Source organism: Protomyctophum parallelum (genome assembly GCF_964188405.1).
Source record: "Protomyctophum parallelum genome assembly, chromosome: 10".
NCBI classification, from domain to species: domain Eukaryota; kingdom Metazoa; phylum Chordata; class Actinopteri; order Myctophiformes; family Myctophidae; genus Protomyctophum; species Protomyctophum parallelum.
In genome coordinates this window covers 8060797-8077508 of record NC_139704.1, presented here as the reverse complement: position 1 = coordinate 8077508, position 16712 = coordinate 8060797, and the positions used below count along the sequence as shown (strand labels likewise).

At 41.3% G+C, this 16712-nt stretch overlaps 1 protein-coding gene across 7 annotated transcripts in view; it reads left to right on the top strand.

The window, feature by feature from the left end:
* The window catches only part of cpeb3 (cytoplasmic polyadenylation element binding protein 3), a 55197-nt gene extending 46296 nt beyond the window's left edge, over nucleotides 1–8901 (top strand). For 6 of the 7 annotated variants that reach the window (XM_083775236.1, XM_083775235.1, XM_083775234.1 and 3 more), the window contains 5 exons: nucleotides 543–661; nucleotides 1856–1970; nucleotides 3825–4006; nucleotides 7060–7740; nucleotides 8010–8901. In XM_083775236.1, the coding sequence (XP_083631362.1) occupies nucleotides 543–661; nucleotides 1856–1970; nucleotides 3825–4006; nucleotides 7060–7287 (644 nt within the window). In that variant the 3' untranslated portion in view covers nucleotides 7288–7740; nucleotides 8010–8901. Of the gene's footprint in view, nucleotides 1–542; nucleotides 662–1855; nucleotides 1971–3824; nucleotides 4007–7059 lie in introns of all 7 variants that reach the window. The other variant, XM_083775232.1, reaches the window with a different exon arrangement.
* The last annotated feature ends 7811 nt before the right edge of the window (nucleotides 8902–16712 follow it).

Genomic DNA, 16712 nt, shown 5'->3' with positions numbered 1-16712 from the left:
CATGTGTATGCATTCTTTTTTTAATCTATGAATAATTCCCAGAAGGAATTCTTTTTTTAATCTATGAATAATTCCCAGAAGGAAAGAAATGCCAAGCGTGGTGTGGGTCATAAGATTATGACTTCCCATAATGTAGACTGTTTATTTGTGACTTCTTGTCTGGAGGACAGAAATAAAAAACATCATCGCGGTCACAAGCTTGTGTGACTCTTACAGTCGTTACTGTGAATTAACCCATTCTGAACGGGCACCCATTTTGGTGTCAGCATCATGCTATGCTTTAGCTATTGAAAAATAGCAGATCTACAAGCTCATAGCGCGCCACCGAGTGGCGCGCTACGAGCTTGTAGGTCTGCTATTTTTGAAAAATCGAAGAGCGACTGACATTTCTAGAATCTGATCTCAGGTCAGGATGGGTTCATCAGACCAGTGTGTGTCCAGTGGAAACCTCGTATGAATCTGATCTCAGGTCAGAATGAATTAAATAAAGTGGTTGTTTTTTTTCTCTCCACTAAATGCTTTGTTTGCTCTCCATCTGTCAGGCTATGCTTTCCTGCTGTTTCAAGAGGAGAGCTCAGTCCAGGCTCTGATCGACGCCTGCATCGAGGAGGACGGCAAACTGTACCTGTGTGTTTCCAGCCCCACCATCAAGGACAAACCTGTGAGTATACTGTAGGGCTGGGTCACCCTAGCCTGGCTAATAAGCCAGACTAATATCACACAACACTGTCGCCTTGCCAACGGCTGATTCGGTCTGGCTTATTAGCCAGGCGGCTAGGGTCACGCCACCATACCGCAATACTGTGTGAGGCATACCACGCTATCAAGTTCATAACCGCAATTATTATTATTTGTATTAATTTTTTTATCTCACGATTTTCTAACCAATCTTTCACCCGGTGCCAATTCACCCTTTGTCAGCCTTCTGATTGGTCCCTGACTGACTAACCAGGAGGCTCTTCTGCCTTGTCCCGCCCTGGTTCCACCTTGTTTATGTTGAATTTGCTAAAACATCATTTTTGGAAAAAACTAAAAACAAACATGACATGCCCAGTCACCATGCTGTGTTGTTCCTTTTTACTGACACCAAGTTTAAAATAAGAATTGAATGCACAGATTATCAATACGAAGCAACTGAAAAACGTGTTATTTCAATGGTAGTGGATGGAGAAAGAGGATTTTTGTCCAACCACGAAACGGCAACCAATGGGTGCAAAGAGGGGCAGAACCACGGGCGGGACTTGACAAAAGTGTAATCCTGGGTGCTATACTCTGCCTCTGCCAACCATAGGAGAGCCTCAAGCTGAACTCATGCTTCCTTCAATGCATGAGGAGTGAGCAGGCCGCTAACTGTGCCCCCTTATATTATACATTTATAATCATTATAATAATGATTATTATGTATTTATTTTTAAATTTCATTCAAAGCAACTTTTTTGAGGTATCGCTCAACACTGCAATACTGCATACCGTCGGTAAACTGATATATTACTGCGAGGAATCCATAACACCCCAGCCCTGCCTGTGATGAGTGGCCGACTTGAAGTGAGGATTATCATGCTTTTTATGTACACAACTCGGTCCACATAAACTGACTGCTTTTCTTAGATAGGCCTACTACTGAGGATCGATGCGAATTGGGAATCATGGTTATCAAATACCCATTGTACCCGTTGTCAGAGTACCCGTCTCTCTCTGCCCCTTTTGTGCCCACATATGGAGATCTCTGCATCGTGTCTGTCTTGTTCCTTTTTATCAGTTTTATGCCCATATATGATGTGTACACGTGCAATTTTTAACCGCACACACAGGGTCTGGTAAACTGAGGAGTGTTTTGGCCACTTTTCCTGTTCAGGTCCAAATTCGTCCCTGGAACCTCAGTGACAGTGACTTTGTGATGGATGGATCACAACCTCTGGACCCCCGCAAGACCATCTTCGTGGGAGGGGTGCCGCGGCCTCTGCGTGCAGGTAAGAGGACTTGTTTCTGGTACCAGGCAGCACATCTTTTTTTCATAAAAAGCACTTAAGTTGCACTGGATGTGCATTCTTTTTTCCGATCTACATAAAATCTCTTCGCCGAAAATAGAAAATCCAACATTGTAGATTTGCTATACTTTTAGTGAATGTCCCTCCCCGAGAATAGGGGTTCTCAAGTGATTAACTCGAACCCTCCAACATGGCTTCATGAGGTCGGATGGCCCAGTGTGTTGGAAGGCCCAGAGGCTGTAATCAGGGACCTGCACAGATGGACAGTTGGTCCCTCTGGACAGCAACATGCCCTTTTGAAAGTTCAGTTTTTGTACGGTTTGTTAATTGTATTTTTGTTTTGTACAGTATGTGGCCCATCGTGACATCGATGGGCCACATCTACAAAGCTTCTAATATATTAGTTATGCACCAAAATCTATAAATCTCACACACTATCAACTATCAACATTATTTCTTTCAAAATAGAAGCTCGGGGTGCCGGGAAGATATGGCCGCTTTTACTCTGTAAGCCCCCCCCCCTTTTCGTTCCGGAGACATATTTTTGCTTGCTTACCTCGCTAAGATTACGATAAAGTCGCTGATGATCGCTCGCTTCATATTTTGAACGAGAGGCATGTTGAAATGAATATCCTAGTATATCCATCTGGTCAAAACCACGGAGAGAGCTCCTTAGATTATGCGCGCCGAATTCGGAATATTTTTCTCTCGTTTGATATAAATGAAAATACGCTAGGATGTGTGTACACACACAAACCCGTCGGTTGGGTTAGTTATGATGTTCCCACACGTCGTACGGTCTAAATGGGTTAAGGCATCCGGCGGTTCCACACGCTTTTTCACTTTGAGCACCAGCTGCCCCTCAAGATGTCTGTGCACGCCACTGGCTGTAATGAAAGTTCTTCCCCCGTGAGAATGTAATCCTCCGAACCTCCTAGGGTTTCCAGGAAGTGGGCCAAAACCCGGTGGTCACGTTAAAGTATTCATGGTAGATGGTTGGTACGTAGATAGCTCAATCTTTCTGTTCTAAGAGATAAACATCGCTTGCTTGTTGTCTGCAATGTGACTCCTGCTAATTTGCAGACGGCTGGATTCCTAATGAATAGTGCAGCTACAACTGCAGACTGCTGGACTCATGTGATGCATACTGTAGATAGTGCCATGCTGCAGTCAGACACCCCCTCCCCCCCCCCCACCCCCACCTCTTAGTTCAAAACAAGAACAGGAGGTAGTGTGAGAGTTACTTTCCACAACTGATAAAAAAAAACAGTCAACACTGAGATTTGTGATCCTAAGTACATTTACTTACAGTAAGTACTGTACATGGGTACAATTTTGAGGAATTTGTACTTTACTTGAGTATTTCCAATTTCCAATACTTCTTACTTCTGCTCCACTACATCTCATATCCAAATATTGTACTTTAAACTCCACTACTATCTATTTGAAAACTTTAGTTAATAGTTAACTTTGTAGATTTTTGATTATTATTACAAAACATACATTAACCACTTCAGCCATAATTACATTTTGTCCATTTGAAAATAGAAGCTCACAATGCGTTGCGATGCGATGCATTGTGAGCTATAGTAGACTAGATCTGCCATTTGCAAAATATTTGTATACATTTTAAGACTTGAAATGGGACATTCTTCATAGTAGTGAGTACTTTCTACTTTTGGTACTTTTTTTTTTTGTTGGTACATTTTGATGACAAGTCAAAGTCGGCGACACAAGTGTGTTCCTACTCACATGCTCACAATGTGACTCGTGGGTATACTTTTTCCCCACCACAGAATGTGTCACTAACGTCGCTCTACTTACGTTCCCCTCTAGTGGAGCTGGCGATGATAATGGACCGTCTGTACGGAGGCGTGTGCTACGCCGGCATCGACACCGACCCGGAGCTCAAGTACCCGAAGGGGGCGGGGCGCGTGGCCTTCTCCAATCAGCAGAGCTACATCGCCGCCATCAGCGCCCGCTTCGTTCAGCTGCAGCACAATGACATCGACAAGAGGGTGAGCAAAGTTCGTGTGTTTCTCTTATGACGCTGATGACGTAACTAAGGTACGTGTGGTGATCGTACCTTAGTAGGCCACGTATGGCCTACTGCAAGTTGGCACCTCGACAGAGTGCATTTCTAGTTTATTATAATGCATCCAGCATCACTAGTATAATTTGTTTACCCGTTCTTGGCGTCTCCGTCGCCTAGTAACGTTTAGCTTCCGTGTTGTGTACGTCATTGAATATTTTCCCTCCGTCCAGACTATCTCAACTCTTGAGAGCAATAACATAAAATCTTTACACTTTACCGCGGGTCTATTTGGTTTCATTCTACGAAATCTCAAGAGTTAAATTACTAAACATCCCTATTACTTCATTTACAAGAAGTCTAGACAATTAAAGAATGTAGACGAATTGTTATTTTGATCAATGTTTGCCAACGGCATGGAATTGTAGACAAAATCTTTTCCAATGAAAACAAATGTTCTTTAGTTTTGGGTCCGAGAGGCTAAATCTCATCAGATGGTGGTTGGTCAGAAGGGTTGAAAACCAGTGTTGTAGAGCGAAGCTCTCAGTCGAGCCTCCTCTCCTCCCACGTGTATCAGAGCTTTCATTACAGCTCAGTTTCCAGCCTCCTTACTGGACTCAGCCCACAGTAGCGCTAGGCCCAGGGAGGCCCTGGCTGTGTGTAATAATGACCATGGGCTTTGGGGCTGCTGGAGTCCCGACAGATGTTTTCAAGTTGCAGACGCACAGGGCCGGCTTAATTATAGTACTTCCCTATTATATAGACATACACTATATTCACTTGGGTTGTGCTGGCTTGGCTTGCCTGGGCCTGACGGCCAGTCGTAGTGTGCCGAGTTGTGGCCAAGTGAGACTGGTTGTCAGCCAGCAGGCCTATAGTGTCTGCAGAGGCGGGCTGCCTGCCTCCCCCATACCTCCATATACCTCCATCACCATCTACAGTATCCTCGGGGGCTGGTTATGGTGTCTTTAGTTTGACTGGACTGACATTTGAATGCATCAACTAAACTATTTAATATAAGTATTCTTCCCTGGACCAAACGGGACACAGATAGAAAGAAGTAGTAGTATACACACAGCACACTGTACAACACAAGCAGCAGCAGCACAGAAGCAAAAAACAAAGTTCCTACCTTGAGCCATCTTTTACTTGATGTCATCAGTTGTGTAAGTGATGCCAGGGTCAAACTTTGGAACCCATGGATAGAGAGAGAGAGAGAGAGAGAGTTCACGATGAGCCCTCCAGCTGCGTCTCCAGTCATCTCCGTCCTCATTACATGGCTATAGCTGACCAGTACTTTCCTCTCGGTATCAATGGCACCGACCAGCCTCATTCTCCTGGCTGCCATCTTGCAGTTTTAGTACTGCACATAGCATCCTGGTGTAGTGCAGCGGTCAGGGATTTAGGGCAGCTATAGGGTCCAGCATTCACAGCATGTCACAGGAGAATAGACTCAGGGCTGAGAAGAAGCTGAGCTTCGTGTGCCTGTGGAGCAGGTTGAGAGACGCCATAAGCTTTGAGTATACAGTAAGTAAGTACGGTAGAAAGAAAGAAAGTGAGCTGACCAAGAGCCACATACTGTAGTGTACACTGTACCATGTAGCAACAACATAAATAATACATTTTAGGAAGGAAGCTGCCTTGAAATAAATTGAGAGATAGAAATCTAGTTGTTGAAATTCAGGTTGTAACACTTGGTTCAATATCATTTTCAATGAAACCATCATTGGTAAACAGTTAAGAATTATGTTTCATACAAGGATTTGGTGCTGTGACACCCCAAACAAAACATTGTGTCAAAAATGTATTCTATAAATGTATATAGGACCCATGCAGTGCATGCACACAGCGCTTCAAGCACCAACTATTTATTAATTTCACCCTCTCAAACGCACGCGCGCGCACGCGCACACACACACACACACACACACACACACACACACACACACACACACACACACACACACACACACACACACACACACACACACACACACACACACACACACACACACACACACACACGTTAATGCTTAGCATAGGTAGCTAACTCACCTGCAGAATAAAAACAAATGGACCAAGAAGTTTGTTATGAAGATGAATTAACTTCTCATTCAAACTGTCCCACACTTGTGACTGAGCAGTTTTCACTTCCTAACAACCCAGACTACACTCTGTTTGCAGGTGTGTGTGTGTGTGTGGAGGGGGGAGGGGGCGTGGCTACCAGAGGATTTTAAAGAGCACACTTGAAGAATGCTCAGTGCTCAGGGAGTGTCTACCATACTTTTTGGCATTTAAGCCACGCACGGACCACCATTTGATGACATTTAGCGTCTCAGACTCCAAAGTTGTCTTGTCGTTGAATAAGACAATTACATGCTGTATTGATGTGTGGATTGATGTGTTATGTTATCTCTCCTATGGTAATAGGCAAACGTTGATCAAACTAACAATTCTTCTACATTCTCTTAATTGTGTAGACATCTTATAAATTAAGTAATGCAGATGTGTAAACAATAATTTAACTCTTGAGAGCGTAAAATGAAACCAAATGGTTTCATGGTTGTGCTCTCAAGAGTTAAAGATCTATAAGAGTCCATTTGGTTACCTTAAGTTTAACTGGGGAACACCTGGAACCCCCCCTTCTTGTCTCCTATAGCCTCATTGAGACTGAGACCAGTTTCTACAAATGTCTTCTAAATCCTGACAGTTTTCTGAAAGACCTATGTTTCTATATCTCAAACTGTTTCATGTCAAGGACCCCCAAAATGATATGTAATTGGCCGCCGACCCCCATCTGAAAATATTATTGTTATTCCAGGGACCTCCAGAAACAAAAGATACGAGTTAAAAACGTTTGCTGTGAAAGAATAATATATTCAAACATTTGCACATGTTTTTTCTAAAATCTAAATCTACAAGCTCGTATCGTGGCACTCGACGCGTACCCCCCCCGTGATTTGGGTCAAATTGGAGCGACTCAAATGTCTTCTGTTCTTTTCGTTTGTGTGTGTGTGTGTGTGTGTGTGTCGTCCTCAGGTGGAGGTGAAGCCGTACGTCCTGGACGACCAGATGTGCGACGAGTGCCAGGGCGCCCGCTGCGGTGGCAAGTTCGCGCCCTTCTTCTGTGCCAACGTCACCTGCCTGCAGTACTACTGCGAGTACTGCTGGGCCAGCATCCACTCCCGGGCCGGCCGCGAGTTCCACAAGCCACTGGTGAAGGAGGGGGGCGACCGTCCTCGACACGTGTCCTTCCGCTGGAGCTGAGAGGGGTGTGTCCGGGCGTCGCGTCAGCCCCCCTGTTCCTGGTGGACCCCCCCCTCCCCCCCTCCCCCCCCCCCCCCCATCCATCCATCCATCCATCTGGCCCCACAGTCCCAACCAACACCACCCGAGGACAGCGCTGCACCCCCCAACCCCACCCCCACTCCACTCCACCCCCGCTCCACCCCATTACCACCATGCGGAGACAAAAAAAAGCAAAAAGGATGACATCGAATAATACATGGGACTTTCTTACTCGAGTGACACCAACGCTGAACTCATTGTACAGTGTTTTTCCCCCTCTCTGAAAATACACAGGGGGAAATTTAAGTGAAATTTGCGAAAGTCTATCAGCTTAGAATTTGCACTTTGGCACAAAATCTCACTAAACGCACATAGGATGGTCTGTATATGTTTAACACCTGGTTATGTTCTGTTGCCTGGGTGGCTCGCTGTGTCCTGCTGGAACTAGCCTGAGCTAACGTGTTAGGTTTCTGGTCTAGAGGGGCGGGTCGCGGCTGAGATTTGCGCACGCCCTGATTGGATCTCATCGATCTGTCCGTCACCCCCGGCCCCTCCTCTCCCCCCTAGTGCAGCGCTACGTCACATCATTTGGAGCGACGCCCACCCGGAAGGGTTGACTCCCACTTTTAGACCGGAGCGGCCAATGCGTTCCTCCAGGCTTTCAATTTTTGCACCAACAAAAATGAAAGCCTGGTACCGAGGCTATGCTGGAACCCACCTTGATGAGACAGAGGTGGGACCGTACCCATATTTTAAAAAAAATATATATAGAGAGATTTTTGTTATTTATCTATGTCTATAAATAGATAATTTAAAATTTGTGTAAAAGGAGCATGCACTTATTTTCAAAAAAAAGAAAAGAAAAACTATTGTAGGTTGCCCCTAGAAAAATAATTACCAAAGGCAAATGAAAATTAATGCATACAGAAAAGTAAAATAGGATGTAGCAAGATCTAACAACTATCCAGTAGTGTGGGCCAGTAACGCCCAGAGTAAAAATAACACGGCTATACTCACTCTCAATTTTGACTCTGAAGATATTAATACCTCATAAGCGCAATCGGATTATTTTGCTTTTGATTTCTAGGACTGTTTTATAATAACATTATGTTTTAGTGTTATGTCAATGTAATGCTGCAATAGCTTTGCTGCTAAATTCACGGTATGAACAGATACCACAAGTACTTTATTCAGGCTATAGGGTGTAAAAAACAAAACAAACACTCACACAAAAAACAAGGAAACTAGAGAAGCGCCCAGTGTTAACTAAGGATGACGAGCTATCATAGGGGGGGGGGGGAGGGGGCATCCCTAAGATAATGATGGCTATCATGGTGGAGGGGTACGGGGGAGGGGAGTGGGCTGGGTCGCCCCCGTAACTGCATGTTTATTTCAATCGGGTTGCTGCATGCAATAGAATTATTTCAGTATCATTCAACTATCTATTCAACTCTGCCCATGTTTGCACAACACTCTATAGGAGTACGTACAAACTATAGCACGGAAACCGGACAGGAATAGGAAAAAAAAGATGGGTCAGATGCTGGACCCACTGGTACCACTGGGCTGGGTGCCAGAGCATAAGGAAGACAATATATATAAATATATTATATATTTAAAAAGATGGTCAACACATCCTAAAGATTGGGGACGTGTGGGGGGGAAAAAACGTAATCTTAAATCCAATTAAATGTAGGATTTACTATTTAAAACTGTCTATGATAGGTGAAGTACGTTTTTTTTGCAGTGATTGTTGATATAATTGTGCAATTTTTTTATACCGTATGTAGTTAGGTCTTGAGTATGCCTATAGAACTGTGATTCGCTTTAACTGTCGTTGATGTCCGACATAGAAGTCCTGTGAAACTTCATAACTAGTGTATGCACATCGTATATGTGTTCTCTTGTACACACACACTTGCACCAGTACAAACAGCCTCTTACACACATCACGTAACGTTATACAGATGTTAGTGTTATGTTTCTCTCTCTCACTCTCTCACACACACACACACACACACACACACACACACACACACACACACAGACACACACACACACAAGCAGGCGTAGATGCACATAGTCTGATCCAACACAAACATAAAACAGAATAATGTGAGCTTAAGTAAGAAACAACCACAGTTCACAAAACGCAAGTTCATGTGCCCCAAAATAACCAAAGAGCTCACGTTCAACTTCAGCAAACCACCCACCGACACACACACACACACACACACACACACAGACACACACACACACACACACACACACACACACACACACACAGTCACACACACACACACACACACACACACACACAGCTACCCACAAAAGAGACTGCGCTAATAATTAAGCCTCACCTGAGGGGGCTAAAGGTAGATGCATTTTGTGGAATAATTTTGATAAAGAACGAAGGCAGTGACTAGATTAAAAAGCAGAACATTATATGAAGCTACTGGAGACTTTTAGGTTGACAAACTGAGCTCCTCCTTAGCCTGCACACGTTGTCACTACACGGCTACAGGAGGTTGGAATAACATTGCCAGAACAGCTGGGTTACCATATTTATCCAGATTATTATTATTTTTTCCTGCAAAGCTTGAAGTAGATTATTGACCTGCTAAAATGGTGGACATATTTTTTTATCAAAAGGCTATGGTATAGGGTGCAGTTCAATGTACTGGGGGAGGGTTGGGCTATGCGGGTGGGATGGGGGTGCAGTTCAATGTACTGGGGGAGGGTTGGGCTATGCGGGTGGGATGGGGGAGGCATTTGGTAGTTATGAATGCAATACCTAGAATCTTAAGTATTGGCTGCTGAAGTTGGGGTGGTGGTTTGATCGGTGGAACTGGGGGGGGGAGGGTGGGGATTGGGGGCTAAGTTACACTGGTTTTAACAGTTTTATGGACAATCCGACTGGATCTCAATTACATCGTTGCAAGTTTGTGTGTCGTTTTCCCCCCTCGTCTGTGAGCTGTGATTGTCCCGTGATGAGACCCTGCAGTCCCTCTCTCGTTTTAGTCGCAAACTGTTTGCTTTAGATAGACGTTTTGTTTGTTTATTGTAAAAGATAACTAATTGAAACTAAGCAGAAGATACTTTTTTACTAAGACGAAAAAAAAAGAGGCTAACCAAACCATGAGTAATAATGTATAACCCTATGAAAGTGAACTCTGGGTGTTTTTGTGATGTTTCTTTCCCCACCCAGATGGGTTTTCTATGTTTGTTTCTTCTCTATGATAGACATTTGTTATGCACTACTCTTTGTATCTGAACAGTTTGACAGTCAGCAATTCTTTTTGTTATTAAGAAAAGAAAAACGAAAAAGCGTGCTTTCTGACTGATATGATCTTTTGCAATACCTCAATTTTGAAATATATTAGGAGAGAAATTGATATTTTCTAAGTTTATTCAGATGAAAAAAATATATATTAATTTAATTATTCGAGAGAGATGATTTAACAGATGGTTGATTTTATTTTTTATCATGCTTATTTTGCTTTTATTTTTAAATTTTATTTTTGGAAAAAAAGAACAACTGAAGGAGCTAGAGCTTTATAACTTTAATATAATGATGTAGTTAGCGAAAGTACAGTCTACTTTATTACAGAGAAGGTTAGAGTGATCGTCCAACCAGTCGAAATGCCTTGAAGGCACAGTGTCATCAAAACCAACAAATAAAGCCCGATTCATACTTCATCACACAACTGTGTCACGCATCGAAAATAGCTGACCTATACAGTACAAGGCGACGTGGATGCGACTCATCGTGAGCTTGTAGATCTGCTATTTTAGGTGAGCGACACCGTGGTTCGAAGCATAAATTGGCATAAGCGGTAGTGATCTGAAAAACAATATCATCCGTGTTCTCCAAAAAGAGATCTTTAGAAATATCAGGTGCTTAACATGAAAACTGAAGATACTTCCCTCGTTTTTTGTATATTTATAATCAATCATTTACTATGCTGACCAGAATTGTGAAAGAGATCTTCTGTTCATTATTTTTTTAAGAAAACTTTTTTATGTTTCCTAAAAGTATGTGTGCTAGTTTTTTGTTTTGTAAAAGCAACATACCCTGATTTGTTAGCCTGACATCGTTGGAGGAGGAAAAGAAAAGAAAGACTTATGAGAGTCAGTGAACTGTTGGAGGTAGAGGGAAAAGAATGTTATTTTTAAACACAAAAATACACAAGTGTTTCACCTGTAACTTGATCAAAAGCCCCCAAGGTGCATCAATTAAATGGTGGCCTTCTCTTCACGCAAGACTTGAATTAGTCCCATTTTTTAAGGCTAAGAACCTTGATTCTTTGTTGTAATGTGCAATACTGTTTGTACTGTTTGTAAAAAAGAAGAAAACAAGAAAAAAGAGGCATAAATCTTTATTGCAGAATTATTTTCATTGCAAGCATTGTGATTCACTAAAATCATTTTCTACTGTGTATTTACCTACTCTACCTGCTAGTACCTTCCAGTAGTAATGTAGCCTTTGTACTGAGAAATTTTCATTATTTTTAGAAGGTTTTGCTAAAAAAAGAATAATTTAAACATATTTACATATTTTCATTTTTATTTCGTATTTTCTTTACAGACTTATTTCTCAACCATTAATAGTTATTTCTGGGGGAGACTTTCATATCTGGTCAATGTCATTAATATTATTTTGTATTTTTACTTGGAATAAATTAATTTTATGATGCTAATTCTTTAAAAAGTTTATTTTTTCGTTTGTTCACTTTGTTTCATTTTTTGAAGCTGAAAAAAAAAACCTTTGTAATGTTGTTACTAAAGTGTCTAGATTCTTGAAACGCTAAGCTTTATGTGTTAACTCGCTGATGTTGCTGACATTAGTGTGAAAATGATCTACAGACAAAAAAAATCGACACAACACAATGGCGGTTCGTAATGTTCAGTGATTGGCAATGTAAACAAATGAATGGGCAATACAATAAAATGGCAGAATGGAGCATTATATGCAGTATGTTGTGATATAATTGTGGAAGCTGAACATTACATTTTACATTGCTTCTGCTACTACAAATGCTATGTCTTCTATTGCCACAAATACCACAATACAATAACATCCCCATTTTGTGCAGTATATAGATAACAATGATAAACCTTCAAATGTGGCCTAGAGAAATGGTGCAACTTCCTTAGATGTGAAATATTAAACAGCAACTTCTGAATAAGTCCTCAACCATTAACATGTCCCCAAATCAAGTATGTTTGGTTCCTCGGTTATGACATAGCTAGGGGATGCGCACCAGTGTGATTGTATTTTAGTATGAATGTAAGTGTTACAATGCACCGTATAGCTGAATCTAGAAGGGGGATTACATGTTTGGTGTGACTGGTCTTGAAGTAGTACTGGTCTAAAGGTTTTCACATTTCTCAGCATTTCTTCATTTCCCGAATGTCTAATTTGTGTAATTTCTTCTCAGTATTTTTTTTCTTCCCATTATGGCTTCTAGCCCTCACTCAAACTCAAAGCTCCATAGTGAAAAGTGAACGTCACTGCGTTTTTAAAATCACGTTATACAGGTGATGCTAATATCAAACCTGATTTAAACTATAGCCCAAGAATTTTCTCTTTCATGTGTCAGTATTATACTGTACAGTACACTACACAAAGTATTTATTTGCTACATTTATTTTTATTTGTTTTAAATTAACTTACAATAAAATAAAACTATAATATGTGTGCAAATGAAAGGAACAATATTGGGCTGGTTGTAGAAAAATAGGTGAAGATTTGGGTGATGACGGTCATCTTATATATTTCCACTCTTATTCTAGATACTGTAGATATATACACTATGTAATTTCATGTAACTCTAGAATTGGATTATATACTGTACATTCAATACAGCTTCATGGAAGTTCTTTGGGTAGGTTTTCTCGTTGTGATCTCAAAATACATGAGAAGGGGGAAAAAAAGATTGATAATGTGCTTGATATTTAGTTTTTTCCACAGACAACCCACTACTTTTGAAATGTACTTTTTTAATAAGGCATCTGTGCTTTTCGTTTTTTTAGGTTTTTATTCCTGACTGGTTCTATATCTTGATGAGGCGTATTGAGATTGTTGACTTGGACCTATATGCTTGTCTGAACTTTTGCAGTAGAACTGTGATTTGAAAACATGATGGAGCTCAAACGCTGCTAATGCTTACTACTGCTTCATAGTTTGTAGATCCCACCTTACTTTTCCCCCCTCCCTCTTTTTCTGTACTACTAATAAGCTAAATCGTATTAAACGTAGTTGTACGACGCTGTGAAACCTTGTGGTGTTTTGCATGCATGGCCTCTTCCATCTTTCTACCACCCCTCTGTCTGTCTGTCTGTCTGTCTGTCTGTCTGTCTGTCTGTCTGTGCTCTCTTGACTGCTGCCTACAGTGAGGTGCTTATAGCAGATGCATACAGGGAAATAAACCTGTCACAATTAAGGATTTCTACTTCTGACCATGATACTGACATGATACTGACCATGATACTGACCATGATACTGACATGATACTGACCATGATACTGACATGATACTGGACATGATACTGACATGATACTGACCATGATACTGACATGATACTGGACATGATACTGGACATGATACTGGACATGATACCATGATACTTAAAAAGGGTAGCTTTGAAAAACAAAGAAAGGGTCCCGCACACTGTCAGACACTCTTTATTGGGTCGATGTTTCGGTCGATTTCATTAGACCTGCATCAGGACAGACAAAAACATTTTGGTGTGTCTGACAGTGTCGGACCCTTTCTTTGTTTTTCAAGGTTTTTGTCTGTCCTGATGAAGGTCAAATCGACCGAAACATCGACCCAATAAAGAGCAACATTTTGGCTTTTCAAAGCTACCCTTTTTAAGTATGCTCTATTGCCCTACGCTGTCACTAGCCTTCTGAGGTGTCCATCGGCCTTTTGCTAAAAACTGACCATGATATTGACATGTTACTGATCATAATACTGACCATGATATTGACATGTTACTGATCATAATACTGACCATGATACTGACATGATACTAACATGTTACTGATCATGATACTGACCATGATATTGACATAATACTGACCATGATACTAACATGATACTAACATGTTACTGATCATGATACTGACCATGATATTGACATAATACTGACCATGATACTAACATAATACTGACCATGATACTGACCATGATATTGACATAATACTGACCATGATACTGACATGATACTGACCATGATACTGACATGACCATGATACTGACCATGATACTGACATGATAATGACCATGATACTACGGATGATATCTGACCTACTATCTTCTTACATTATGCCCTTGACAACTCATTCTGCTCTTCAGTACAAATGGAGCCAAATGGACCCTTATGGGACTACTCTGGGTCCAACTATCATTTCGCTGGGGACCCCCTGGAACTCCCTCAAATAATTCTGGGGGTCCCCGGACCCCCACTTTGAGAACCACTGGGTTATATATATACCACTCGTCTTTCCCAAATGGACGGCGCCACCATGCCCTCTACTGGCCCAATTCAATTCAATCTTCATAGGACTCACTCAGGTCCATTATACATGGTACAAATTAAGTTAAGTTAAAGAAAGGAATAGACATAAAAGAAACAACTAGTGACAATTTGGCTTTGCTCTTTAATTGCGGAGAATGCAGGCAAATCTGATAAATTTGCCTTCAGACATAATATAGTCAACCTACTGTATCTGCATTGGTCGCTTAATTGCTGTGGTACTATTGACCCAATACACATGAGTGAAGCATTTCTCTATGTCATGCGTCATAGCATACTATACCCAAACTTTAACAATACATTATACTGCAATTAAATAAATGAAAAATGCAATTAAATAAATACATGTATTGATTTAATTGTATTTATTTATTTGCATTTTTCCTCATTGGGTTTATTTATTTAATTGTGTTATTTATATTTATTTTACTTCCATAGCAACTGCACACATAAATACTTCATGAGATAATTTAGTCTATTAGTCTACTTGCCAGCCCATAGAGCCCCATTGTGAACCCGGACATGTTGAGTACACCAAGGATGTATGTTAGAAATATTGAGTATGGGTCCCCAGCATGTAGAAACTGATGTTATAAATGTTGAGTATGGGTCCCCAGCATGTAGAAACTGATGTTATAAATGTTGAGTATGGGTCCCCAGCATGTAGAAACTGATGTTAGAAATGTTGAGTATGGGTCCCCAGCATGTAGAAACTGATGTTATAAATGTTGAGTATGGGTCCCCAGCATGTAGAAACTGATGTTATAAATGTTGAGTATGGGTCCCCAGCATGTAGAAACTGCCGATGCTAACTTGCATACCATTACCATTAACAACCTATAGAAGGCAAAACATTCAACATTTCATCATGCTTTAGCATGTGAAATGTCAAACTATGATGCTGAATCCATTCCAGGCATTAGTTTTGAACAAAAACACTCCTTGGGCTAAAAACGGCCATAGCCACTTGCCCAAATGTGCCAACGTCATCATCTGGCAGTTTCTATATGCTGGGGACTCCGACCCATACTCAACATTTCTAAACATAAAACTTTGGTGTAGGCTACTCAACATGCCTGGGCTCACATTCTGGCAAGTAGACTATATATAGGCCTATAGCTAGGCTATAAAATGATGAATCATTCATGCATCATTGATGCAATGATATTATTTTCAGTGTTGATTCGTCACTGAAGCACGTGCGCTCTCTCACACACACACACACACACACACACACACACACACACACACACGGGGGACACTAACTAACTAACCCATTGTTATTTTTAGCATTAGCCTAATTATTTAATAAACATGACTCACCAGCCGACCAGGCCTGACTTAGGGGCTGGCATCAAGCAAAAACTTAAAAAATAAAGAACAAAAATGATATATTAGGCCTACTATATGGCTGGTGGCTGCGTACGGACTACTGTTATCAGTGTAAGACAAGTAGAAATTGAGAAACCAACCTCTTGACGATGCTGAAAATTAAAGGCTAGTTTATATAGAATTAGCGTTAACTCACGCGTTGTGAGCTTGTAGATCGGCTATTTCTTACAAAAAAAAAAATAGAATGTTATGAAAAATGTGGAATCAAATCTTGTATGGGGGTCCTGGCACAAAATATTTTCATATGGGTGTACTGTCCACAGTCAAGTAGGCTAGGCCTACATATTATCTGGGGGGGTCCTTGACAAAGTTTGAAAACCACCGTTTCTAAACCTCAAGTGTTTAGTTTGTTCTAAAGGCAGCCCATATACAGTATAACATTTCCAGTAGGGAGAACATTGGACATGTGCTGCTCCCGTGCTAACGGTTATGGTGTGAGGTAGGTTGTCGTTTGTCGGACCAATGACT